The 26,003-nt window shown below is 52.6% G+C and overlaps 13 protein-coding genes across 13 annotated transcripts; 3 read left to right on the forward strand and 10 right to left on the reverse strand.

Moving 5' to 3' along the window:
• Window positions 1-36: 36 nt before the first annotated feature.
• On the reverse strand, window positions 37-507 carry PG997_012206 (uncharacterized protein; the record flags this gene model as incomplete). Its single annotated transcript, XM_066816520.1, has 1 exon — window positions 37-507. One exon carries the CDS (start codon window positions 505-507, stop codon window positions 37-39), a length of 471 nt encoding a protein of 156 aa, XP_066662212.1.
• A 984-nt stretch (window positions 508-1,491) lies between these two features.
• PG997_012207 (uncharacterized protein) lies at window positions 1,492-2,891 on the forward strand (the record flags this gene model as incomplete). Its single annotated transcript, XM_066816521.1, has 2 exons — window positions 1,492-2,192; window positions 2,279-2,891. 2 exons carry the CDS (start codon window positions 1,492-1,494, stop codon window positions 2,889-2,891), a joined length of 1,314 nt encoding a protein of 437 aa, XP_066662213.1.
• A 91-nt stretch (window positions 2,892-2,982) lies between these two features.
• On the reverse strand, window positions 2,983-4,400 carry PG997_012208 (uncharacterized protein; the record flags this gene model as incomplete). The annotated part of the gene is made up of 4 exons (XM_066816522.1): window positions 2,983-3,380; window positions 3,474-3,909; window positions 3,979-4,081; window positions 4,162-4,400. 4 exons carry the CDS (start codon window positions 4,398-4,400, stop codon window positions 2,983-2,985), a joined length of 1,176 nt encoding a protein of 391 aa, XP_066662214.1.
• A 556-nt stretch (window positions 4,401-4,956) lies between these two features.
• Window positions 4,957-6,045, reverse strand: PG997_012209 (uncharacterized protein; the record flags this gene model as incomplete). Its single annotated transcript, XM_066816523.1, has 1 exon — window positions 4,957-6,045. The coding sequence occupies one exon, from the start codon at window positions 6,043-6,045 to the stop codon at window positions 4,957-4,959; it is 1,089 nt and encodes a 362-aa protein (XP_066662215.1).
• Window positions 6,046-7,754: 1,709 nt separating this feature from the next.
• On the forward strand, window positions 7,755-8,174 carry PG997_012210 (uncharacterized protein; the record flags this gene model as incomplete). The annotated part of the gene is made up of 2 exons (XM_066816524.1): window positions 7,755-7,869; window positions 7,960-8,174. 2 exons carry the CDS (start codon window positions 7,755-7,757, stop codon window positions 8,172-8,174), a joined length of 330 nt encoding a protein of 109 aa, XP_066662216.1.
• Window positions 8,175-9,531: 1,357 nt separating this feature from the next.
• Window positions 9,532-10,488, forward strand: PG997_012211 (uncharacterized protein; the record flags this gene model as incomplete). The annotated part of the gene is made up of 1 exon (XM_066816525.1): window positions 9,532-10,488. One exon carries the CDS (start codon window positions 9,532-9,534, stop codon window positions 10,486-10,488), a length of 957 nt encoding a protein of 318 aa, XP_066662217.1.
• Window positions 10,489-11,041: 553 nt separating this feature from the next.
• PG997_012212 (carboxylesterase family protein) lies at window positions 11,042-13,078 on the reverse strand (the record flags this gene model as incomplete). The annotated part of the gene is given in 7 exon segments (XM_066816526.1): window positions 11,042-11,153; window positions 11,201-11,787; window positions 11,801-11,851; window positions 11,905-12,222; window positions 12,278-12,509; window positions 12,571-12,646; window positions 12,667-13,078. The coding sequence occupies 7 exon segments, from the start codon at window positions 13,076-13,078 to the stop codon at window positions 11,042-11,044; spliced, it is 1,788 nt and encodes a 595-aa protein (XP_066662218.1).
• Window positions 13,079-13,715: 637 nt separating this feature from the next.
• Window positions 13,716-14,774, reverse strand: PG997_012213 (uncharacterized protein; the record flags this gene model as incomplete). The annotated part of the gene is made up of 1 exon (XM_066816527.1): window positions 13,716-14,774. One exon carries the CDS (start codon window positions 14,772-14,774, stop codon window positions 13,716-13,718), a length of 1,059 nt encoding a protein of 352 aa, XP_066662219.1.
• A 1,425-nt stretch (window positions 14,775-16,199) lies between these two features.
• On the reverse strand, window positions 16,200-17,380 carry PG997_012214 (uncharacterized protein; the record flags this gene model as incomplete). Its single annotated transcript, XM_066816528.1, has 2 exons — window positions 16,200-16,814; window positions 16,910-17,380. 2 exons carry the CDS (start codon window positions 17,378-17,380, stop codon window positions 16,200-16,202), a joined length of 1,086 nt encoding a protein of 361 aa, XP_066662220.1.
• Window positions 17,381-20,300: 2,920 nt separating this feature from the next.
• Window positions 20,301-21,064, reverse strand: PG997_012215 (uncharacterized protein; the record flags this gene model as incomplete). The annotated part of the gene is made up of 2 exons (XM_066816529.1): window positions 20,301-20,851; window positions 21,040-21,064. The coding sequence occupies 2 exons, from the start codon at window positions 21,062-21,064 to the stop codon at window positions 20,301-20,303; spliced, it is 576 nt and encodes a 191-aa protein (XP_066662221.1).
• A 756-nt stretch (window positions 21,065-21,820) lies between these two features.
• Window positions 21,821-22,057, reverse strand: PG997_012216 (uncharacterized protein; the record flags this gene model as incomplete). The annotated part of the gene is made up of 1 exon (XM_066816530.1): window positions 21,821-22,057. One exon carries the CDS (start codon window positions 22,055-22,057, stop codon window positions 21,821-21,823), a length of 237 nt encoding a protein of 78 aa, XP_066662222.1.
• Window positions 22,058-22,535: 478 nt separating this feature from the next.
• PG997_012217 (uncharacterized protein) lies at window positions 22,536-23,981 on the reverse strand (the record flags this gene model as incomplete). Its single annotated transcript, XM_066816531.1, has 1 exon — window positions 22,536-23,981. The coding sequence occupies one exon, from the start codon at window positions 23,979-23,981 to the stop codon at window positions 22,536-22,538; it is 1,446 nt and encodes a 481-aa protein (XP_066662223.1).
• Window positions 23,982-24,659: 678 nt separating this feature from the next.
• Window positions 24,660-25,398, reverse strand: PG997_012218 (uncharacterized protein; the record flags this gene model as incomplete). The annotated part of the gene is made up of 2 exons (XM_066816532.1): window positions 24,660-24,742; window positions 24,867-25,398. The coding sequence occupies 2 exons, from the start codon at window positions 25,396-25,398 to the stop codon at window positions 24,660-24,662; spliced, it is 615 nt and encodes a 204-aa protein (XP_066662224.1).
• Window positions 25,399-26,003: the final 605 nt, after the last annotated feature.

Below are 26,003 nucleotides of genomic sequence, written 5' to 3' on the forward strand. Positions count from 1 at the left end.
CCTTACTTTTCACGATGGACGAGTGGCGAGAAACAATTATAGGTGGTATACCGGTAGGGTCTCTACCGACTCTAGGTCTCTCCTGGGGCGGCGGAAAGCATCAAAATCTTCCGTGTCCAATGGCGCCCAATCGAAGTCCAAGAGCGGCAGATGGAGAATTTCCTTCATGCGGCGGAACCTGGTCCAGTCCCTGGTGGCAAAGCCTGCCAGGACTGCGCTTAACAGATACATCAGCACTACCATCAACTTGAGGAAGATGGCGAGGGCGACGTAGACCACGACCCCCACCATGGCCACGGGAAAGGCGGCGGCGAACGAGACGAAGAGGAACAAAAAGGTCGCGGTGGCGCGGGTCCGGTTTCGCGTCCAGTAGCTATCCCGTCTGCGGAGCGTCGCGATGGCCCAGAAGGCCGCATAGAGGATGGCCACGACGAAGAAGAGACCATATATGATGATGCTCATGGTGCGGTCATCCACACCGGGAATAACAGAAGCGGCTGAATGCATGATGGGCAATTCGTAAGATTGTCGCAGGCCTAGGAAGCGTGACGGTAGCGAATGAAGGGAAGAATGGGCAAGATTGCAGATGAGAGTCGAGTATTCTTCGGCGGAGTCGCAGCTTTTTGTCTTCCAAAATATATACCTCTCAAGCATATTTTTCTCCGAATGCCTGACTGACTTATCCATCTCTTGCCCTTATCCGATGCGCTCAAAGTTTGGCACTGTGTGCCGAGTTGCCTGGAAGCATTGATGTTCCACGGGCACACCAAAGCATAACCGAGGAGAATGTTGAGCTCCGGTTGAGCGCCCGACTACGGCCAGGGAAGAGCGATGCAATCTTCAGCTCCGTCTGAATCGTGTCGTGTTATGCCAAGCAGTCGTAGCTGAATAATCGGATTGGGCATGAATACTTGCTGCTCTGCATCTGCTTGTCCACCGTGGCGATGACCGCGAAGATTCCAAGCCCCCTTCCAGTGCATTTCCCGTCAATCTGTCTTGGGTTAAAGACATCGTCCTCAATAATGGAAGTGAATCATCGTTGCCGAGAGCAATGCAGGGTTGGCGTAGAGGCCGCCGACCTGCTGGTCAATCGATGTCGAGGCCATGTTGCAAACCTGGCCGTGGGGTGAGCCCTCTAATCTATCCATGCGTAGGACTAGTGTGAATAAGGGTAACTTCCATGGAAGTGTACTTATTTGTGGTTGCATTTTCTGCAAGAGCTGAGATAACTGAAACGGGGCCATGCCCTCCTGGTTGGGTCGCCGTTACCTGCAACCTCGTCAGGCTGTGCCTGCAGCGGCACCCCTGTCGTCGACGGCTGCCCGGCGGTTAAACTATCGGCGCTGAGCAGACGAGAGACTCGTAACCTCAAATACGAGCATATAAGTCACTTGCCTCGCTATCGAAATCGGATCTGTGTCTTCATCATAACATCCCAAAATCATTCTGCACTATTCCTGACCTGTCCCAAATCAATTGAAGACCCTCGCCATGGAGAACCTACCCAACACACCACCCAAGACTTCGCCGGCGATCCCTACGCCGCCACACACGCGAAGCAGCTCGAAGAAGACCGTGGCTCTCTCAAGAGATACACATTCTCCAAGCCAGTCTCCATCGGCACGACGTGCTAAACCACCCCATCTCCACAAACGTCGATGCGTAACTACTCCTTTGCCAAGTCCCTCCCACGGTGAAGAGCCTTCTGTTCGTGCAGCAGCTCAGCCTCCCGGTCTAAAGGCTGCTATGTCGGACTCTATCATCGTTGCGTCTGAGGCAGGCACATCCTCAGCTTTGCCAAGTCCATCTTCCAGGCCCTCGCTTAATGCCACATCTGCTTCAGCACCCACATTGGCCTCTACCAAACCTATCGCCAACGAACATGTAAGGCGAAAGCTGAGTTGTTCATCAGTTGCCTCGCGGCCCTCAAGCGAGCGAACCATACACCTATCGGAAAGCCCCACGAGCCTCGACGACAACATAAAAGGGGTCATGCAAAAGCCACTCACCAAGAAGCAGAGACGGCAACAGGCCCATGGCAACAACTACATCTTCGAGGTCAATCCAGCCCAGTCTCCTGAGAAAACGATCTGGAAGATAGGCTTCACCACGGGGCCCACGGACAAACGACAAAAGAACATCTTCAACGTTTGCCAGCATAGTCGCATCCGGGGCAAAACGACCCCGGCCATGTACCTATCCGTCTGTGCAAGCGCGCAGAGAGTCTGATACACGCCGAGTTGGCCCGGCACAAGTATCATTTTGACTGCGTGTGTAGGGTGAAGGACCATAGGGAGTACTTCGACGTGGACCCGAACTTGGCCCTGGAGGTCATCCACCGCTGGCGGACGTTTTGCATGCGGGAGCCGTACGACGCCAAAGGCAGACTTCAGCCCTTTTGGGAGGATCGATTGAGAGACATGGATCGGCAGCAGAAGCTGCGCGCAGATGTTATCGATATGACGGAGAGACGGAAGCAATGGGACCGCTTTGTACATGCGACGCTGCTCGATGCGATCCGGTACGACATCTCGACGTCGATGCGGAAACTGCAGGATCGGGGGATATGGCGCGCAACTGCCGTCATCGAGTTTCTCATGATCTTGTTTCTTTTGTTGCCACTTCCGCGGATGTTCACTGTGCCCTATTGCGCGATGGCTGTCTGGGTCATCGCCATGATCAACGAGGTAAAACCTTCGGCCACTATATGTGCTCTCTCATGGCCACCAGTCGATCATCGAAAGAAGCCAAGCATGCCTTGTCCAATTACGGCGAAGGAGGTGTTGCCAGTCGAAAAGGCGTCCCAGGATGTATCAATATCGGAAGACGAACTACTACCCAATGATTTGGGATACATGTTTGACTTGCCATTGGAGGATGATGTATTCTAGTTTTTACGAGTTTCTAATATAGTAAGAGAGAAGGCGCGTATCATCAGGAACGCGCATGGGCTATCCAGTATCATTAATATTTATAGACAAGCTAGATTCTTCCCAGGTTAAGCCCTAGAGTTGATATCCAATTTGCCATATGAATCTCATCTTTTGTAAGACCAATGTGGTATTGAGGTAACTGGGTAAGTATCAATGCTAACTGGTGATAATCGAGCGAGGGTATTTTCCACATGCTCCATGTCCGGAAGCCCTCCCTCAAGCGCACCCACTCCCCGGCACGTCTTTCTCCGTCATGGGACTCGTCCGGCGAGTTCTTCGAGCCTCCCCGATGCTGTAGTGCGATTTGGTCTTGCGAATGACCTCGAGGTACCGAGACGAGTCGGGCACAGAAGCTCTTCAGAGCCTTGTACACCACAGGAAGGTTGCCACAGAGCACGCCCATGCAAGCCTCCCAGGCCGAGAGTATTCCGAGAGGCACTTCTTCCCCTGCAGCGGATGAGTTAGCACACGGAGCGCCCATCTATGGAATCCGTTGGGAGCCTCGAATATAAGGGAGCATAGAGGCAAGGGGCTACCTACAGGTAACGTCCTGAGATGCCATGGAGAAGACCCATCGCAGCCGGACGGCACTGATAGCGCACGTTCCCAGTCCGAACGAGAACAAGAAGCAGAGCCCAATCCTTTTGTTCAAGCCGGTCTGCAGTTTTAGGAGGACGGGGATAGGCATGGCGAAGATCCACAAGTCGGCGACCATGTTGGTGATGTTCGTGTAGTATGCAAAGCGGGTTAAATGGATCGGGTCGATCCCTTCTCCAGTCCACCAGCTCGATATCGGGTGCCACCCAACCAGCAGGATGACTTCCATCGTGAAAAGCCAAACCACGACGAAAGCAGAAGTGAGAATAACGAGGGGTCGGAAGAATGGTATGACGAAGATTCGATGGTAGAGGGCCAGAACGGAGAGTTTGGTGGTGGCTATGGCCACATCGTAGCAGTGGGAGAAGATATAGTTGCCCTGATGTCGGTTAGCGTTGCCTTCTAAAGAAGGACTCGAGGCATATGGTGTAACCAGGCAACTGCTTACCATCTCAAATGTGTTGTAATCAGCCGACGAGACGGCTTCCATATGGCGTCCATATCCATACGGTGGTCCTTTACAGAGAGACTCAGTCCATATATCCATACTTCTTTACAGGAGAGTGGCAAAGCAGGGAGGTCAATAGTTACCAAAGGCCAGACCAACTGCGCTGACTGCAACTGCAGCAACCTGGATGGTCGAGTTAGCCTATGTTTAGGATCGGCCAGATATATTGCAACACCCACAGTGGCGCATAACATCAGGTAATCATCAATGGCAAGTCTGCCCTTTGGGGTGATTGCCAACCTGACAAACAGCCTTAGTGCAGTGGTGAGTACGACGAGTGGGATGGGGATGGAAAAGAAAACATTAAGTTCTGTTGCTCTCGACTGGTCGAGATATTCTGCCTCAGGCGTGCTTGCGTTCATGTTCGATGTTGGCACGATGGAAGGCGCCGTTGAGATCGAGTTGCGGTGCTACCGGGGAAGGCACCAGCCAGGTTTGGTGCAGCACAAAAGCACGGTTTATTGAGACCGACCGGGTGACTGGAATCGACACTGGCGGTCACGCCAGACGGATCCTAGTCATCGAATATCACGTTGACTCACAGTGAGAGTATATACGGCTACGTGATATTAGCTGCTCCACGTATATGAAGCACTTTGTCAGGAGATGCTATCAGCTATTCACCGCCAGAGGTCTTTCTTCACGGATATACATGGCGTATTGATTGTCCTAGGTAGGTAGTATCACTCTACAGATAGCCGTATGCGAGCCCAACAACGCTATCCCATGTTCAACGCAGGTGAGGGCAAGTCAATGACTACCACTAATCGTTTTCAGTCTGTCCCACACCGATATTTGACTTCCAGGAAATACTGGCCCTGACAAACTCTTGGAGCAGGCGTGGCGTATAACAAGGCTCGGGCCCTGCGAGCTAGCAAGCAGCATGTATGACCGTGGGTTTATTCAATCTCCACTATTTCACATCCTCTTGGCTAGGTCGGGCATACAGACAAGTTGACTCTCGGTGACGTTCACTTCAGGCACCATGAGAGGAATTCCATGGCAGGGGATCGGCGTATCGAGGACACCACCAGTGTGATCAACACCCGGGGGTACTAGCATTGCCGAAAGGACCTTCGCTGCACTGCTGATGAGGGACTGGTGCAGGGTAGAAGGGTTGTCTTTCAAGCTGCCCTGGATCTGGATGGATTGACTCGCCCCCAGCAGGTTGCTAGAAAAGACGTTGAGACCGTCTCCTCCAGCATCGGCCCCAATTAGTGCCTGAATTAGTTTGTCGTGGAGTGCGGTGGCCACGGAGGCGTTGCCCCAGTTGATAATGGCATTGACAATCCAGACCGGGGAGCCGGGCTTGAGCTTATTCAGGACAGTGGTCGGGACGGCACCCTTCATCCTCTTGGCCTCAAGATGCGTGTTCGAGGGACGAAATATGGCGTAGATGGAGCTGTGCCAGTACTTGTCCTGACTGGTGGCGCCGAGCGGAAGATGGTAGAAAGCATGGCCACAGTCGAGAGTGAAGCTTCCATCAGGGGGCGTGTAGTGGCACGAGGCGGAATGAACCTGGCCGTTGACGAGGGGATCCATATTAACGGCAAAGATGCCTCTGGCGATTGCAGTGGCCGCTTCGTCAATCGCGCCGGCCGGAACGCCCAGGGTGGCGAACCACTTGGCCAAGTCCTGATACATGGGCACGCTGGGCTGCCCCTTTTCTTGAAGAGGCGCAGGGGCCTTCCAGACGCCAGTGACGGAGTCGAGGACGGGAGTGGTGTCGGAGAAGTCGCTGGTGTCAGTAACATTGGCCGACCTGGAGTGGGCGCTGAGTGCCGCTGTCTTAGCCTCCTCCTCGAGTTTCTCCGACGCGGTCTTGAAATTCCTGTAGAAGTCTTCCAGATGATTTTGGTGGCCAGCATCGCCGTTCTCTTCGGAGAAGATGAGCAGACCAGCGACTTTGGCGACGGTGCCTACGACTTGCGCGACATCACCAGCGTGATCGAGCACCCAGCCACCGGCTTCTTTTGCACCCTCGACGAGAGTGTTCCAGAAACCCATGTTGGACTTGATGTGGCTCACGGTGGAAGGTGGTGTTGTTTGTAATATAATGAGGCTAGGAACTCTTGATTTGATTTGGGCTGACCTTCTTCATGACAAGAGAGACTTGTCCCCATTTATAGACGTCCCTAGCTCAAGACCATACCCTTCTCATGGGATGTCAACGAGAATGCGAATTGCTTCTTCCAATTACAACTGAACCCAGCCCTCACATTGTCAGCATGGCGTCTCATGCTCTAACCGTATTTGTGCCTTCAGCTCAGAAGTGGTTGACGCTTTTACACCGCCATGGGTCAGGTGACCAATGGATCACTCTATGGACCGCCGGTGGCGTATGCAGGGACTTCAGACAGAGCTCAAGAACATTCTAGCCCAGTAGGTGTGATTTTCCGATTGGTTGCTGCGGAATCGTGTCTTACTTGTGTCGATATCGATAAGTCACCTTCATTCAGCTGTGATTGACCATACCGTTGTAGATGAGGGCTTCTTGGACTTCTTGAGCGATATTTGACACTGGTAACGAGTAATCGAGATACCAAGCTACATGTCCCTAAGATACGACGAAAACATCAATGGGGCTGGGCAAATAGTTACCAATACCCTGTTAGAAAAAGCCAATTCAGGCAAGGGTATCTGAGGAATGCCTGAAGGCGTGGGTAGTATCAGCCAGTTATCAGAGTCATCCGATGCGCTTCTTATGTTCGCACAAATCTGAATTATCCGCTCTTTGTTTGATTCATCTTATTCTGAGATCAACCCTGGACTTCCCAAGAACATGTTGACTTCTTGCATTTGATGGCGAACCCCTGTAATTAAGGCCGCAGATATTCACCTCGTGCTGTGCTTACAGCTTCTCCCACATGCTGGGTACACTAAGCCCTAAGATGGAAATGTCGAAAATGGTATTTTCCCCGGACCAATTAATGACAATGTCACGGCGAAAGCAGGTTCGCCAAGGCTCTGGGGTAGTCACTACCGGGTCATTCGACGTTCGTCCTGCTTCTCAGCCGACACCGAATCCTAGTCGTCCGGCAGGCCTTGCCGAGGAACCGAACGGGTCATCCTTCCGAGCAACTAGAGTGACTTGTACATTTACGTTTATAAGATTCGAAGACCAGGCTACCGTACAAAACATGGACTTTGAGGCGGCATAGCAGTGCAGCTGGGACATACCCATCAAAGAGAAGGCAAATATGTGTACCAGTTTGTCACCTTCGAGATGGATAACGATCTGCTTAGCTGAATTTTGGTCTCGTCTACAGCATATCAACCCAATGCATGGTGATACAGTGCGGATTCGGCTTTGGCGTCCCTGCCTTGGCAATCGTCGTCACCGCCGTTACCTATGACCGAGTCTGGTGATATTACCACAATCTCACCTAGGTGGGTTGTCGATGCAGAAGCCTTGAACGTGACACCTGTTCTGGGCAAGACCTTCTTGATAGCTTTGACTGGGAGATGTAGCGAAGGATATGTCGACTCGGACAGGTTAGAGTGCCAACCACGAAGTACGAACTAATGGCCATCTGACTGAAATGAGCAACAAGTCCATGGTTTACTTGCGAACTACTATAACCCAGGCCTTGCTCTATAAAAGGGCAATTGACCTCCGACACGATTTTGTTGATCTTTGTTCACTAAAACACACTCATCCACGCAACAAGAAGCATCCCTTTCCTACCTGCTTGGACGCAACACCCTTCTATAAGATGGTCAAACTCTCCACTCTCGCCGTCACTGCTGTGGCCACCCTCGCTGGCTTTGTCAGTGCTAAGGACTGCAACGAAGGGATCCAATACTGCGGTTGGGATCTCGAAGGTTGGGGTACGTCCTCTTTTTGCTGGCTATTCTCCATCTCTGCCTGCATGTGTGGGCGCTGATTGAACACTTGCTGACGCGTGCATTCGATGTTAGACTACAACAAGTACACCCCCATCATGAACCGTCTTTTGATAGCAGCCGGCAAGGATATCGAGAAGGAGAAGTACCATTCCCTCTTCAAGTGCATCGACGATGGCAACGACTTGGAGCTTGGTGACTTCTGTGGCGATGAAAGGTGCGAGAAGATGACGAGCAAGTATTGCGACTACGGCCACAATGACTGCTGCATCATTAAGAACACGTTTTAAGTGAGCGTTGGGGGCGATCTTGGCCTTTAAAGAGGACTCAAGGATGGAAAGGACGGATGGGTACAATTGCAAGGGGACGACAACGCAAGGGAGGTCATGAATGTGGAAAGGAGGCAGAGAGCAAACCCCGACGTCGTAATCGTGGTTTTCATTGTTGTAATTACCTGTATTGGGCTGGCCAGCCGGAACACTCCTTTAGCAAACATTTCCTAGTCAAGTAGTCAAACCTCAAATCGAATGATTTCAGTCTGGAACGCGCCTCTATGCAGCTCAAGCTCGGGCGCTCACTGGCATGGTGATATGGTTCGCGTATAATGGTCGATGATATTGAAGACACATAGTTGTGACCAGACGGGTAGCGGCAGCGCCTATGCCCAGGGTAAACGAACCCGGACAACACTATGACAAGACATCGAAACCCTATTTGACCCGATTTGGCCATGTCACGATTGATGGATACGACGTGCTTGCAGCATGCAAGAATGAGCGTCGCGGTTCGTACCGGATGTCGCCGCTTCCATGTTGGGTTACTTTAATTTGGGGACCCTGTCAGCAATACGGACAGACCCCTGTCTAGAGCTGACAGGGCACGGCAGTCGGCATGGCACTTTGCGCATTCGCCTGAGACTTTCAGCAGCGGCTGAGCAAGGAAATGACGTCAGTTCCCGGCTTTCTGGTTCAATACCCGTCTGTGGCACATTGAAGTAGTACATACTTACATAGTATAGGGCGAGAAGTTCGTTCGCGTGTGTCGGCAAGCTTTGAAAACATTGACTGAAGAAAGGTTGAAGACAGATTAAGGACGGGGCGGCGCACGCGGGGACGCCGTCTGGGGGAAAAGGATCTACGGGCGGTCTACCAGAGCCTAGATCTCTGAACCCCCACACTCAGTGGCTCCCTCCCCCTAAAACGGACATGCTGGGCCATAAATAGCATCAGCCCTGCACGAGCTGGAGCTGAGCGGATGCAGGTGAACCCTGTCCCAGACCCAACAGCGAGATGGCATTGGCTGTTGGCGAAATGGCAAGGCGATAACGATGCTTCAATAGTATGTATGCTTTTGCCTTCCCTTTTGATGAGCTACATATGGAGGTCAGACAGGCCGGCAGGCAAATCGTACGATTGCTTCAATGCAACCCGCTGGGGGCAAATGACAAAGTGTTTGTTTGATAGATTGGCATCGGGCACTCCCTTCGTGGCTGAAACCATTCCTCGCTCCCTCTTCTCCCTTGTCCACGTGTTTTCTTTGGGCATCTCGAGTTGTATATAGAGTTGAGGTATCATAATTGCGCATGATTTCGATGGCTCATTGTCTCCCCGACGTTTGTTGTTCGAACCGCACTTATTAGAGGCAATCATGTCAACGTCGTCGTCTGCACCCGCCAACGCCAAACCCGCATTGGAGGCGGCGCCCGAACGCCCCAAACCACACGCCAGACCGCCCCTAATCGCGACGCTAGACCAAGCGGCGCTGGCGGGCACTAAATCGACGCCAACAAACAACGCCTACAAATACTCACTCGACGCGAAAACACTCCAAGAAGAATCCCGGCGTCTATTGAGAGAGCAACCGCCCACCACTAAGGACCGCTTCATCTGCTACCTCCTCAATGGCACCGACGCTCTGTCCAACATCGGCCGGTACTGCGAGCGCGAGTCGTTCGAGGAAAAGTTCCGGCTCGACGACGCCCTGATGCATAAGATGTACGGCGCGCACGAGGAAGCGAGCATCTTCTTCCTCGCCATGGACCAGCAAGACGCCGCGCCCGTGGGCGTGATCCGCATCATCCGCAACGCGCCCGGCCGCGCAGGCCTGCTGACCCTCAACGACTGCCACGAGATGCTCGGGGTGACGATTTATCAGTTCCAGGCGCACCACGGCGTGCGCAGCCTCGACGACGTCTGGGACATTGGCTCCGTCGTCGTGCGCAAGCAGTACCGGTCCACCGACCGCAACCTGGCGAGCAACCTGCTGTTCCGGGCGATGCACGCGCGCGCGGGCCACGAGGGGGTAGTGCACTACATCGGCACCGTCGACCGCGACATCCGGCGCATGATCCAGCTGGTCGGGTTCTGGGGCGGCACCATCTGCGACACAGGGCCCGTCAGCCACAGCGGCTCCGACGACAGCCTGTTCAGCTACGGGCACTGGGCGACCATCAACGCCAACGTCAAGAGGCGGGTGGGCGAGGTTCCCGCGGAGGTGCGGCCCGTCGTCGAGCTGTTTGCGCGACGGTGCATCGATGGCGAGGATATGGACCATCGGCTGATGTTTGACATCTCCAAAGCTCCGACGACAGGACTCAAGAAGTAGGTCAATTTAACTTTTCGCAAGCGTCGCCGCTGATGAAGATATATGCTAACCTATTTAGTAGAATCCGGGCGCGACTGTGATTCACATTGCGACGCCACCCCCCAACCGATACTGGCTCTGCGCTGCCACCGCTAGTAGCATCATCATCTTTGACTTCAAGAAGAAGAGCAAGGGGGAAATATTGATGAGCTCAAGCCCGAGTTCCCGTCGGTCGGCAAGTAGATCAGGGAGCCCGAGTTTGGCCGAGGTCACCGCGGTGGCCTAATGGAAACTCCAGCTTTGCCGCCATGCCGCGACGATTTGCAGAATACACGGCGCATCATCTAGGATATCAGTGATTTGCATTAGATAAGACGGACACTCCCGCCCCGTCCCCCCGCGCGCGAGCATCCAGGGTACAGGGACAATGCGACATTTACGAGATTGGTTAGATTGGACTGCAGCGCAAATCAGGATAGAACTCATCGTTTAGCTAGATTTTGTATACAAGCCTACCAGTTATCCTAACAGTCTAAAGCACGATCACGGTGTTCTGTATATGTTTGCAAGCTGCCTAGTATGGCACTCTGGGAGCCACATCCCTCCAGAACGCGCACCTCTCGCCACGCCCGCCTTCCCAACTCGTCGCATTGACGAGGCGGAAAGTATTGACAATGCCACTCCCACTGCGCTCGTAGTAACGGAGGTCTGGCGTCACGGTAGTCAGCGTGACCTTGCCCCCGTCGTGTTTAGGTCCATCTGGTAGGGTTCCGACAAGGTATACGCAGGCCAGTCGATCTTGTCGCCATCCACGGGCGCCGTGGCGTTGCTGAACCCGGCCTTGGCGTCCGCCAGCGATATCACGGGCGAGCCCGTCACGATGAAGTTGCCCCAGATCTTCTGGATCGCGCGGTCGAAGTCGGCGTTCGGGTTCGCGGTTCCGGCGGGCGCGACGGGGAAGTAGGACATTAGGTCGGCGCCATGGTAGGCCGGCGTGACTGAGTACTGATACTTCCAGGCTTGGCGAGAGCGGTTGTTGCTGCCATAGCTAGTATTGGTGCCGCTGCTGAAGGCTTTGACGAGCCATTGGGCGGGGCAATCGAAGAGGGACTCGGCTGCGATGTTGAAGACGGTCTGTTGTAAGCCCGTGGCCATTTCTGACACGGTCAGCGCGGTGGGTCCTTGGTCACCGAGGGTGTCGAAGCGAGTGCCATTGTTTCCGGGTTCGGCTTGGTTAATTTGGTAGATAGTGTTGAGGTTTTCCTTGTCTTCCGCCGTGAAGTTAGGAAATGTGCTGGAGATGAAAGTATCGTAGGCATCCTTGGTTTGAGACCTCGGGGTTGGTCAGCGGCACACCTTCGTTGGCGTTGTTCTGTTTTGGTATCTGTCAGCAGACTCGGAGTGGTCTGATGGTCATGGATTACCGGGAATATTTACACCAACAAGAATTCGTTTCCCAGCGACTTGGCCCGCAAGTAGTTGCCTCGAGGGCAGGCCTTGGATGTAGTCGTCGTCGACCACGGGTCCAAACGCGAAGGTCCCAAAGTAACCGTGAGTGGTAGACACGAGACCACTTGCGTTCTGCAAAGTCATGGTATCCGCCGCGACCAGGCAGTCGAAAGCATCAGCGCGGCCCTTGAGTTCCGAAGCTGCAGCGCCACAGCCCGCCAGCTCTGCGAAGGCCTTGTAGTTCCCAATGGGAATCTCGTCGTCGTATCTGTAAGCAGGAGGTGTCCAAGGACTAGCAGCGATGATCTTAAAGATGTATTGGGTCATCTTGAAGTCACGTATGAGCAAGTGAAGAACTTACGTTGTTAAAGAGGACCGTCCCGCTGCCTCCATAAGACGTGGTGTGGTACATCACCGAGCCAGCCCCGGACGACTCGCCGCCGATGGTGACGTTATTCCCGTCACCCCCGAACTGGGAGACGTACTGCTTGACCCATTGCATCGCGAACCTCTGGTCCAAGAGGCCGGCATTCAGCACCCCTTTGGCCTTGATCTCAGGCGAAGCTAGGTATCCCGAAGGCGCCCAGGCGGTACTGGATCATGACGACTACGAAGCTATTGTTGTTTGTGTGGATGAGTGTACTCGGGTCGTACAGCGATGCCCCAAACGCCGAGTTACCCCTCCATCTGTAAACCCTCATCATTAGCGTCGGTAGAGGAGCAAGAGGGACTGTATTGTGTGCTGCTTACGTATCCACATCAAGACAGGCAGGTTCTTGGCGTCGTGTGGGGCGTAGACATTGAGATAGAGGCAGTCCTCATCGCCGGGACCCGAGTTGAAGCCGTAGGCAGCTGGGGTGCCGAAAGCCCCGGTCTGGGGGCATAACGGCGGCGGATCGACGGCCGATGTGACGTTGCTGCTGCTGCAGTTGCAAGGCGGAGGCTGCGGCGCCTGCCATCGCAATTTGCCTACCGGTGGCGCGGCATAGCGTATCCCCATCCAGATGTCCAGGTCTAAGTCGTCGTCATGGTACCCTCTGTATCTTGCGTAACCCAGATCCACGATTGGATCCACGGACTTGGCTTGCTTGGCGAAACCCGGTGTTGCAAAGAGTGCCAGGGTGATGGCGGCGAGAGCCAGGCGGATGAGCCTATTTTCCATTGCAGATCAGTCTGTTGATACCTTCTTCGCCAGGACCAGGAGTAGGAAGACGCCAGAAGTACCGAACGAAGTAACGCAGGAGGCCCAGAACAAGCGGAACAAGGGCGGGCTTGGTGAAGTCGGAGGTGGGGTATTTTAGTAAGCTGAACTCCGGACGTGCCAGGAGTCAGCCTGAGACATACGAGGAAAAAGCAATGTTTGCTGTGGGGTTTTACCGTCATCGTCACTCCGCGCCAGCAAAGACGCTTGCTCGTAAGTAGGTAGTTTGCGTGTATCATGCACGCCACTATGATGGAGTCACATCCTACGTGCAATCATCCAGTAAGGAGCCTACTGAAACTGAACATTGATGGGTCAAGGCTACACCTTTCTAGAAATAATCATATTAGCAAACCCAACACATCGAAAAGGCAGGAAGGCAACGATGCCAAAAATCAACATCTTATTGAATCTATGAGAAACCGAAAGAAAAAAAGAAAAAAAAGAAACCGGTATGTTTTCTAGCGGATCAAAGCTTGCTCAATCATGACAGTGACATCCGTTTCAGATGGTGTCAAACACTAGAACTGTGCACTGCCGTCGCCATTGTTGGATTTTTGCCGAGGGTATAAAAAAAGCGCGAAACTACCTGGGGAGTTTACGAGGACTCGGGAGGTTGAGTCGCATCATCTATCTGCGACTCCCCATCGGGTATCATTTCAGCCTTAATCTCTTCGATCAAGGCGTCGATCTCCTCCGGAAGGAGCCCGATAACGATGTCATAGCATTCCTTGGAGGCGTGCTCGCTCAGGAATTTGAACAGGGCCGTGAACTTCTGTTCGATGGGCTTCTTTAGCTCCTTGCATAAGGACACTTCTTGTGCCCTCAAACATTGAGAAAGTGACTGGAAATTCCATGCACTTCTACTCATCATCTGCTCTGCAGATGAGTTTGCCAGGGTGGTCGACGATGTCGAGGATGCGGGAGCCTGGGTCGTCTGTGATGACGTGGTGTCAGATGCTGTCTCTTGTACAGCCGCCTGTTTGCCACTCGGTGGCGACGTAACGTTCATGGGCGCGGGGGGCGGGCGCAGAGGCGAGAGCTGGCGCAGGGGAGGGGCGGTAGCTGGCGCAGGAGCAGGCTCAGGAGCAGGCTCAGGAGCAGGCTCAGGAGCAGGCTCAGGAGCAGGCTCAGGAGCAGGCTCAGGAGCGGGCGCAGAGGAAGGTGCAGGCGCGGCACCGACTGGGTGACTCGACGATGCCACTTGGACTTCCTTCTTGACGTTTGCATCTTGCGAAGCGTCTTCAGCGTTTTCCTCTGTCATGGCCTTAAGTGCCAGAGGTAGCCACTCGTCAAAGGGGCACTCGGACTCCTCAGGCTCAGGAGCCACATTCATGAATGCCTCCATGAACTGCTCCTTAGTGAAATGAGACTGGGTGAAGATCATGGACCACAGGGCCCGATCGACAAGCCAGGCGACATATTCCCATGACAAACAGCCACCCCTAGCTAGGCGACCCAGCTTGTCGGTGTCCGGGGCAGAGCTGGCCCATTGCAGAATATGATCCTCAGCAGCGGTAACATACAGAGGAAGACGTTCCTGGATTTGCTCCGGCGTGGCGCCAAGTGTCGGGAAGAACCGCGTGGCTTCGTTCAGAACATGCTGGCGCTGGGTAATTGCCGTTGGCAATGTTAGATGCAACGAAGGTCGAGGCATCTTGATTCCTATTGATCTATTTCAAAAAAATAATGGTTAGCTACGACCAATGCGAGTGAAACCTAGAAGCGAATTGAAAGTCTTGGGAAATCCTGGAAAACCAAGTTCGAAAGCGATGACAGCTGCGACCAATCTCGCAGGGCAAACCGATATTTTTACATACCTTTTTTTAGTAGAAAAAAGTCCAAAAAGGGAAAGAAAAGGGTAAAAAGGGAGCGGGAAGGTGTGTCTGTATGTATGTATGTATGTGTTTGCGTGTGTGAGAGAGGGAGGGAGAAAAAGAAGAGATGGGGATGGAGGAGAGAAGGAATTTTGTTTTGTTCAAGTCAATAAGGCAGTGGGGAAATTTCTGCCTGGCTTGTTCGCCCAAGACCTTACTGCCTACTTACACGTACCTAGCACGCAGTTCATCTTAGGTGCCCAAGGCATAAGGTATCTAGGGTTCAAAGGGCTGATCACGATCCCTTAACCACCCTTGCCTCTGCCCGTGTGGGCACCTGTGCACACCTTGCCCTTTATTGCTCACGGTGATGGGACATCTACAGCAGCAGATCTGATAGTCAATATCTGCCCGTTTGTCATCCCTCAACACAGAACCTTAGGTACCCTAGAAGACCCAGAACATTGCCGGGTATCACTGCCAGGTATTTGAACGGCTGTCGTTTATTATTGCTTGAGATTCATGATTACTGCCTACCTAGATATGAATTGTCCACCAAGTGCGTCTTTTGCTTATCACCTTAACCGATCCCAGTGGACGATGAACTGTATCCCCTGACCCAGCTCAGGCCAATTGCGCCAAAAACGAACATGTTGACCGAGATCTGGATCGGTTCATGACATGCTCAAACTAGCCCTACCGTGCCCTGCTTTCAGTTCGAAGGGCTTGAGTACGTATAAAGCGGTCCCATAACACGGCAGTCTAGCACAAGTAAGCAGATGAGTTTCCAATCTACCAGAGACTTTGCGTTCTCATCAAGACATACTAGAACCACTCACAGATATCGTGGGTGAGATGTCACATAGGTCCTTGTTGTTCTTCTCCCTCCCTCCAGAATATGTACCATATGTCACCGAGGGCACCTGTAGCATAATGAGACATCTATCACGACTATGATGATGTATGCTAGTTTGATCAAGTGACATCTTTCGTTCCCATCTATTCATAACATGCAGGGAGAAGAAGAAGAAGAAACAATCTCCTATTTTTGGTGGCTCTGACAAAGGAAAGGGAGCTTGGTTATGGGTTACAGATAATTAACCAAATGGGGTGTATCCACAAGTTACATTGTAGGTACTATCTACCTACTGAATCGTTTCATACTCACGTTACGTGGGCATAGAGCTTAGACTAACGAGAGGTAGGATCGCCCATGGCTTCCAACCAACTGCAGTCGCTATCGGAACCCCCGCCTCGATTTTGTGCTAGTTGGCCGTTCTATGTGCGCTTTGTTCGGCCTCAGAGCCGAGCCATGCCACCAGAGAACCGAGGTCTCCGTGCTCCGGTTCGAGGCCTCCAACCGTTTGGTAACCGGTCTTCGTTGCCCGATTCTTCTCTGCGAAATGAGACGGGAGCTCGGGGGTGTGTTCGTAGTTCCGAGTGTTCCGCAATACCTCGTAGTACGTATGGAACGTCATATTTCGCGTCATTTCGTTGATGTCCACCATTGTTGTATAGAAAGGTGGCATCCCTGCTCGTCCCTCCACCATCCATAACCACAGTGCCTGAACGAGCTCTGGTGTCGTGAGGTACTTAAGGAGGCTGGGGCAAGTATCCCAATAATGATTCTCTTTATGCGGATGGATGGGACAGACTTTCAACATGCCTGTGGTTCCATCCGTCTGCATGCACCGGCTCGGTGGATGAGGGCCTTTGCAGATTCGGCAAGTCGAATACGTGGGGTCTGCCACTGCAGGCGTTGTAGGCGTTGCAGGCGTTGCTAGTGGTGTCTGGACTTGGCTCTCGATCTTTCGCGGCTGACTGGGCCTGGGATTGTCTTTAACGTCTCCCCCTTCCGTATTGGAAGTATCTGGCTGGCGCTTTGATCCGCGGGTGAGTGTTCGACCACGGTTGTTGGAATCCGTGTCCGTATCGTTGCCCGTTTCCATCCCGGGCAGGGGGTCAGGTCTCTTACCCGTTCGTGGAGTCGGCTGGGGTCCCTGTGGTACCTGACATGCCTCTGGAATACGCTGCTAAGCAAAGGTGACTGTGCCCGAAGGCGGTTCTTGTCCGCAGTTAGCGCTGTCTCGAACATATCTTGCGGACCGCCGAGCCTCACGTCGGCATCGATCGTGGCCCGTTCCTGTGCCGTCTTCAAGGTCAGTTCCACCTTCTTGGCGTATTTATCAACGGTCTTCTGTCCAGTGTTCCTATTTGCGTGAGCACTGGCCAGAGCGTGAAGATGGTTCTGGAAAAGGCTATCGCTTCTTCGGCCACCGTTGGGGCGAGACCTGCGTGAAACGCCATTGTTAGTATGGCTAGCAGCCGATTCGTCCCGACGACGGAAATCGTATTCTCGGCGGTCGTGGCGGTCGCGGCGGTCGCGGTCGGAAGAGTCCTCGTTCCGATCTTGTGAATTATCACGTCCTGAGCTTTCGCGTGCCATCGTTACTAGCAGGCGAAGGGGGTTTGCCGATTGAAAGAAGAAGGGGGAAAGGAAAGAGAATAAATGACCGTGATTGGTCGAGATGGTTGTGTGTGTGTGTGTGGAGAGAGGCAGAAGTGAGGATGGGAAAAGGTTGAGAAGTGAATTATCTCTGTTGAGTTGATGGTAGTTGGAAACCCACCTGGCAGAATCACCCAAGACGTTGCTGTGTGTGTTGATATGTAAGGCCCTAGCACACTGCTATTCTTGGTACCAAGCCCAAGGTACGTAGGACTCGAAGGCTTGAAGCACACTCCTTGCAACACACTCTTGGGCCACTATCCATTTGCCGCCCTTACCTCTCTACACATCAGCACCTACACACTTAGGCCTCTCCTTGGTCGTGGTAGGGGACCATCCGCAGTAGCAGCCTTGAGAATAGATCTTTTCATGTTTACCATTACCATCCGTAAGAACTGTATCGTCGTTGGATTATTTGCTACACTGCCATGTTTTGGCACCTGCGTCTGTCCATCTACAGTAATTTGGCCTCCAGATAATGCTTCCGCTTACTTTTGTAGTCAAACTGACCTCATGGGCGGCCAACATCTGCGTGTAATAAGACTGCCGCTGAACCAGCAAGTCGAAACGCCGCTACTGGGCGTCCAAATGTTTGATGGGCAAAGTGGACAGACATGATTGGCTTGACATTGGAGCCAAGCGCCAAGCAGAGTTTAGCAAGCGCCTGCTATTTGTTGTTTAATTCAACCTCCATGCCAACATGGGCTGCTTTGCCAAGTCTACATCTTTCAGTGCAAGAAATATCATTGATGATGTCTTGTGGAAAGTCCCGAGACCAAATGCATGACTGCCAACCGCCTTCGAACGTCTTTGCCGTCCCGGGTTTGGGAGACCATCTGGTCAGGCTTTGATCCCAATCAAGTCGACCATGTTGTAAACATGTTCATGCTGGCCTGGGTATCACGTCTCCCATAGTGCCCCGAGTATTGCCTGCCAGAGGTTGACGTAGATAGCAAGCAATTCACTCATCTTTGGCACCACTCAATGCCCAACACCATGTGGCAAGGGCCTAGTATAGTAATAGGTAGCTAATCATACACGGTAATCATGTTGACGAAGTAGATTAGATCACGCTTGGGCTTGGGAACAGTCATCAGTGCTGCTAGTTTATATCTTTTACCGGTCTGCTGAGAACTTGAATAAGGAGGCGGCCTGCGGGTGGGTGGATATCCTCCTTTATCAAGAAATGGTCGAGAACGGCCAAATGAAGATGGGAGGGCAATTTGCTACATGAGTTAATTGGTAAGCATGATTCTGAAGATGAAGCGTAACGGCGATGAATGGGCTACATGTTGTTTCGAATCGTGGTGGCGAACAACGATACGCAGGGGAGCACTTTGTATAGAATTGGGAAGGTTCCAAACCAGATATGAGCTCCCAATCTCTTCGAGGTCCAAACTAAGCATAAGCACCAATTTTGGCGGTGGTCCAAACCAGCTTTTTTACCGCCAGGGAGGGTGCCGAAACTAGCTTTTTCCCCCCTTCATGAGAGGAGGCAGAAATTAGCTTTTTCCCCGCCATTCCAGAATAGCTCTTTTTGCTTCAGCCTCCCGATCACACGTACAATAACCACATGGAGGCACCTACTGGCAGCTGCGGCCACTAGACATGTCAATACCAATTCCCATTGCCACTTCTGCATTACTGACTGATTCATCAGAGTGCCCAAACACCACAGCCTCGATTCAGCATAGCATGTAGGTAGCTCATCAAGATCCCATTGGCAGCAGATGACCCCTCCATTGGTATCTTGAGGCCCGGGTTACCATACATAGGGCTTTGGCACATCATTTCTCAGTTGCAAGAGGCCACCCACACGACTTCACAAGATACCGAGTGCTTCCATGCTGGGACTGGATGCAGATGGGATGGCTATGTACTCTGATCACCACCGTTGGCTTTTATCACAGCATTCGAGTAGAATAGAGAGAAACCGTTTGGCAACACTTTTGTATGGTAATCTTCCACGGTCATTACATCATTCACATACACATCTCGTCGTGGACGGTTGATTCCAAGCTGTCACCTACACTGTCATCAACAAGCAGACATGATTCTCTCTTCTACAATCCATTTAACTCATCTGGGAAGCACTAGTCATTCTCTATGACAACTACGTGGCTTGATCACGTTGCATGGTCGTTACTTGAAACGTATTTGTCACATCAATCACAATATAGGAAGAAGAAAGCAGAGACAGAATCATCTATTAGATACTTAATGGTGTGTCAATCTGAAAGTTTGCAAGTCTTCACCGTCGATGGTTCTTCATCTGCACGTTCAGACTGCCCAAAGTCCCGTCATCAGAATGCTTTGTTTCAAAGTTCTGGTTATCAGGGAGGACTACCGCCAGTTTGATCACTGGGAGTCTGGTCGAGGGTCGGGTCGAGGCACGCTTGTTGCCTCTCTCACAGTGACATCGGGAGCATTGCTGACCCGTTTCACGTTCATGCTAGCTGCTTGTCTGAAGACAACACTTGTGCCAGGGCCAGCGTTTGGTTATCAGCCCTTGGCTGATCCTACGCCTTATCCTCATTCGCTATTTCTGCGTTGTGAGATTGACGTTCGATTTTGAGGTAGGCCATTACGGATGGTACATATACGTGTTCAAGAGGTTGACTTTCAAACTCGAACCGTTTGGGATTGATCTTCCATGCCCGATGTTGCTCTTGGCAACATTACGGGAGCAACGAGGTGTATGATGTGGATGGATGAGATAGGTTTCCGACATGTCGGTCTTCCATTGGGTTCTCATGCATCGAATGCTGGCGCTGTACTGGCTGACGTTGTCTTGCCTGAAAGAGGCATTGGCTTGCAGACCCTCCGTACATTGCGCTTGCGAGCCTTGCGAAGGCTCGCCTTACTGTTCCTCGTCAGCAGGAGGACTTCGCCTCCTGCGTTTGGGTTCACGAGTGTCGACACCCTCTTCCTCATCCGTATCAGATGGGAAATTTCGACGCTTCTCGCGCCTGGGTGTCTTGTTCAAGTAGGTATATCTGGGAATCTTCCCATTAGGGAAGAGCATGCCCCAGACACAACATTTGCAAAGGTCGAATGGAAACCCAATTTTCAACTCGTGTTTCTCTTTCAAGGTGAGCTCCTTGACGAAGATGATTTCGTGGCCACCTACTTCTTCTGTAACTCGCGCCATTTCTTGTGGGGTGCCGACGGAGAGCTTGATATGGAGCTCTGCTGGTCCTCGTTCCGAATCGAAAAGGCAACGTATCCCTCGGCCTCGTCTCTCGGGGCTCTCCAAAATCTTTGCCCATTGCTCCTCAGAACTGAGCGTACCGCCTCCGACAAAGATTGGCAGCCCTTCGCCCCATCTTTCGGGGCTCCTTGGGGTTTCCTTGGTGGGGTTGGGATAATCCCTAACCGCTGTGCCTGAAGATTTAGCTGTTCCCGTTCTGCCTGGAGATCTAGCAGTTCCTGAAGCGTGTCCCGGAGACTAGCTTTGCGCCTGCGGTGGCGAGATCGGCGAGGGCTTCGCGAAGATGCCGTGCTAGCGTTGCTAGCAGCTGATCGACTACGACGTGATACGCCGCGTCTGCTGTGGCCATCTGGACTGGGAGAGTCCTGGTTCCGTTGTCGTGAGTTACCACATCCTTTCCCGTTGGGCTCCATTTTCGGTACGAGACGAAATGGGGTTGCCGGTTCAGATATTGGGATGGGTCACAGAAATAGGAAGGCTTTGTTGTTGGCGAAGGGAAAAAGAGGAAAATAGAAAGTGTAATGTGTTGGATGGGGATGTGAATTATTTGTGTGTGATGAGGAGCGGAAATGAAGATGAAGGTGAAAAATTGTGGCAGAGGGAAGCAGGTAGGTAGGTGGTGGGCACGCGTCAGAAGTGGGACATGCAAAACAATCAGGTGGCAGTTAATCAGGTAGCTTGCTTGACATTTTTCTCACCTGCCACTCACCTGCTCCGTGTACTCATTGCTTCAATTACAGGCACCTTCAGGCACCTACATAATTGGGAGCTCGCCGGGAGTAGGCCCTTTGGTCCCTCTACGCTCGAAATAGTCACCTAATCTTGGACTCAGAAGTCAATCAGCTGTCTGTACTGGTCCATTGCCTTCTCACTCTGATGTGACCTGGTCAAATATCAAGCAATCTTACCTTCTGTCCACACTCTACGCCCTCCCTCTCCATCCTCGACTCAGAAAGCCAAACAACACTGTCTCCAAAGCTGCTACGTATCCCGTTCACAGTAGGTCTCGGTAAAGCTTCCTCGTAATTGCTACGCGAAGTAGCTCATCCGGAAGAATCCATACATCATCAGTCACTCATACATATCACCCAAAGTCGCAATGCATACAACACGGTACAGAAGAGAGCAGCGAATCGGTCTCAAATTCAATACTAGTCATGAATACCTATCTAGAGAGTAGCTTGGAGGCCCGGGTAGATACCGGCGCCAAGGCGCTTTTCGATCTCGTCAACCAGGCAGCTGTCGATCTTGACCATGTTGAAAGGACAGTAGCCGCCATCAAACACTTCATCTCTGAACTCGTAGTGGAGGCTGACGGCAAGCATGTGGCCTTCTCTGGTCGCACCGTGTGCCATTCGGTCGGACAGGTCAATATGATGGGATGCCCTCATGGGTTTCTCGCACATAGCATCGCATACGGATACAGGGCCATCGGTTGTTCGAGTAATCGAGACAAGGTTTTGTAGGCACGACTCTAGAACTATCCGATTGACAGTTGTGCAAAATTCTGACACGTTTATGTCATGCCATGACACACGATCGGACACATCAAAGTGTTCTTCTAGGATCTTGATGTATCCACATAGCTGGTTGAAGCAATATGGGTCAACAGTGACCTTGTCCGTCCAACGATGGCTGTCCGGAGATCCATTATCGGGGTTCCTGGGCCAAGGTCCATCAGGATCTTCCCAGTTCGCAAGGACTTCGTAAATGGCGATGGTCAGCCATGGAAGGCCATGCTTGGCTACCTCTGCATGTACAGGGGGAGTCTGTTGTATACGTTGTATATGGCGCCTCTATCGAAATCATCGGCAACCTCCAGAACAGCCCGAGGGTCCCTGAAGATCATGATTGCCGCCATGCGCACGATAACACGTCGAACGTTCAGGTCATTCTCCGATTGCAAGGAAGCCAAAAGCCATGCCACTTGATAATCCAGGTTGGGCAGATCTTCGGCCAGGGTTCGAGTAGCCTGGCGGCCTCGACGGCCCGCGGCTCTGTCAGCGCGTACGTCTTATCCTCGGCAAAGCGGTACCCCGATAGTGCACCTAAGATACAAAGACGGCCCGTCATTTCTCCCAGCACGACGGGGTGGTACAGACGATCTAGTATCGGAATTGACGTTGGATCCCTTCCGGGCCACCAATCGATGGCAAGGAACAACATAGTCAGCAGGCAGCATCGGAGTTCCGGATCCGGCGATGCCCGGCCGTCCGGCTTTGTTAGCGTCTCGACTAGCACAGTTGGCTGCATGCTGTTGTCTGTGTAATAGGCCTTGTAGGCAAGGTGAATTGCCCAACGCTTGTCGTTCATGTGCGCCGTGGTGCTCATGGGCATGAAACGCTTGCTGTAATCGTCTTGGCGCCACTGAAAGGTATCTGCGAAACAGATGATAGCAATGCAAGAGCTCAGCGGCATATCTATGGACCTCATTTCGTTTTCGGCAAAGAGTACTACTCGAGTTTTCCGCGACTGGGTCGCCATATGAAACTTGAGATTGTCAGATGTGCAGGTGCTATCCATGAAGTAGGCAGACATATCAGGTTGGCTGTTGATGGTTTCCCCAATGTCTACGCTCGCAATGTCCGATGTTAAGCACACGATCGACTGCGCTAGGTCTCCCGGCTGCGGTGATGGGTATGCCTCTTTAATCTTGTGGTACTTTACTGTCCAGCGATTCGTACTCTCTGGAGTGCTGAGGTGAAACGTGTCATGCGCTGGGATCCAGTTTGTAGTCCACTGCATCACAACGTATCCAGGAAAGTTCTCGTACGGAACCACCTCGTCTGGGAGCGCAGGAGTGGACACCATGATGACCAGGGACAACGAGATCTTCGAGTCTCCCTTTCGCAATCTTTCCATCCAAAGGCGAACTTGCTCGAAGCACAGAACATCCCAGTACGTCTGTGCTGGTGCCATGTTGTCAAGTACCACGACCACTTCGGTGCACCCAGAAGTAGTCCAAAGGTCCATGTCCTGGTTGTCGCGGCAGAAGTCTCTTGCGACGTAGTGCTTCATTGAGGATTCTTTCAAGGCGAAGTTGACATTGCGCACATCCTCCTCGGCTCTCATCCGGCCTGGACGATCAGACTTGTCCTTGCGGTTGTTGAAGGCTTCGCAGACCGATTTGGCCGTCGCGTAGGAAGGTTGCAAACAAAGCAGTGGTAGTTTGCGAGCATAGCAACGCGCCTGAAGATCCGGAACAAGCCGGGTGCTCTTCCCGGTGCCAGAGAGGCCTTTGATAAAGGCTACCTTGCTACCAGGCGTCGAGAGGAAAGCATCGATACATTCCCGGTAGTTTGGGATATTCTCTGGATTGTGGTCTGACATGAGTACAAATCGTTTTTCGGAGGCAATGGGTCGATTGGTTGGTTGGTTGGTCGGCTGGTAGGCAGGGTCGATGAGTGCGAAGATGGCAGGGTTTGTAAGGGATGGTGAGATTGGGAATGGGGATGGGGATTCGGGTGATGGTAGTGGTGTTCCTCAGGTGGGTTGGTTAGACGGAGCCTGTCTATGACCTACTGAGAGGTACCTAGGAATGCGAGGTACACCGGGTAACCCGTAACTTATAATCTCGATTCTACCGGATTCTTACAAACAACCATGCAAAAATCTGAAATTCTGCTTTTCGGCCAGCCGCGTCCTGCTAGTAAGCCCTTATCATTTAGTACTATAATAATGATTATAAGACTATAATAATTCATAGTATCAAAAGCAGATGCTTATTTCTTGGGATCTGCTCATGGTCCATGATAGGAAACTGAACAAATGGATTGAGTTCCCAACATGCTCCATCGACTGCTTTCCGTGCAGCAGACCTTCCCTTTAGCAGTATGGACTCTTTTACCTTTAAGGCATCGTTCACTTCGTAGTCATGAGGATCCAAGGGTCTCAGTTGGGGGAAGTTTCATGTAATTCTCTGTTCAGTTTATTAACACAGGCTCCTTCTATGGAGGAAGCTGTAATTGTTCCCTGAGCCCATGGTCCCATCGCCCTGAACGACGCAAGCTAAATTTCAGTTTCGTTCTCGATCGCGGGATCAGTGGTAGTGTCGATGACGACTAGGCGATCGCGAGTGACTGCCATGGTGACTGTGGTGCCGATGGTGATGGTCATGGTGATCATGGTGGTGATGATGCCGGTGGCGAGAGTCTCGGGACCGAGACCGCGACCGAGAGTGTCGAGAGTGCGAGTGTGAGTGGGAGGATGAAGAACCGTACTCCAACGCCTGCTTGCGCCTCCTCTCCTCCTCCTCCTCCTTCCGCCGCTCCTCCTCTTTGCGGTCGTCTCGCCAGTCGGAGATCTTGTCCTGGCCCTTGTGCCCCATGAAGGCGCCGATGAGGGCGCCGGCCACGGCGGCGGTCTTGCTGCCGCCCAGGGAGTTGCCGCCGAAGGCTCCGGCGGCACCGCCGGCCAGGGCGCCCGTTAGGCCTCTCTCGCCGGCGGCAGGGTCTTCGAAACCGCGTTGGCCGCCGCTGCCGCTGCCGCCATATTGACTCTGGCCACCCCCGTATTGGCCCTGGCCCCCGTATTGGCTGCTCGGGGTCTGGCCGCCGTCCTGGCTTTCGGCAAAGGTGTTTTGGGGGACGGGTGTGCTGAAAAAGGACGCAGCTTCTCCTTGCCCACCTGGAGGGGCTCCGTATGGTTGAGGCGAATAGCCACCTTGCTGGTAACCACCTTGTTGGTAATCTTGTTGGTAGCCACCTTGCTGGTAGCCGCCTTGATCGTGGTTGTTGTAGTAGCTCATTGTGATTGGTCAAAATGCTTGAAGCTGTGTAACGTCGCCCGGGGATCAAACTGCGTAACATCGAGGGGGGAACGCTTCCTTAATATACTCAGGCTCCGGCACGGTTCGTTCCGGCATGTGACCTCGTGTGCGTTGAGCATTTGGCCAAATAGTCTGCGCAGTGCCCGGGTAAGATCTTGGCGCCAAGAGATTTGGGGCTGTGAATCGACAAAAATGTGAGGCCGGAGTGCCGCTGTCTTACGTATGCTGCGCGAAGATTCATCATCCCCCCGGCTGTTGGGTGCCGTGAAAGGAGGGTCCAGCGAGCCGAACAGCCGGGTCATCCCCTCGACCGCTGACGGCTTCGCCAACGCTGATTGGTCGGGGCCGCTCACGCACCGTAAGAAACGTGCGACGGGCTTCCCGGTTTTTAGTACGGGTGACCTTGGTTCCAGAAAAAAAACGAAAATAGTGCCCGGTTTTTACTAGCGTTATTTTCTACAACGTTCAATATTCCAACCTAATGTGATGGAACCCGTTTGGGCGTTGTTACCAGGCCTTACCCTCCCTTCCTTGTCATGAGCCTTGCTTTTCTCAGCCCCAACCTGGCCCTGCCCTCATGGTCC

The sequence above is a fragment of the Apiospora hydei genome, assembly GCF_038363865.1.
Source record: "Apiospora hydei strain CBS 114990 chromosome Unknown utg000009l_segment0_segment0, whole genome shotgun sequence".
Classification (NCBI taxonomy): domain Eukaryota; kingdom Fungi; phylum Ascomycota; class Sordariomycetes; order Amphisphaeriales; family Apiosporaceae; genus Apiospora; species Apiospora hydei.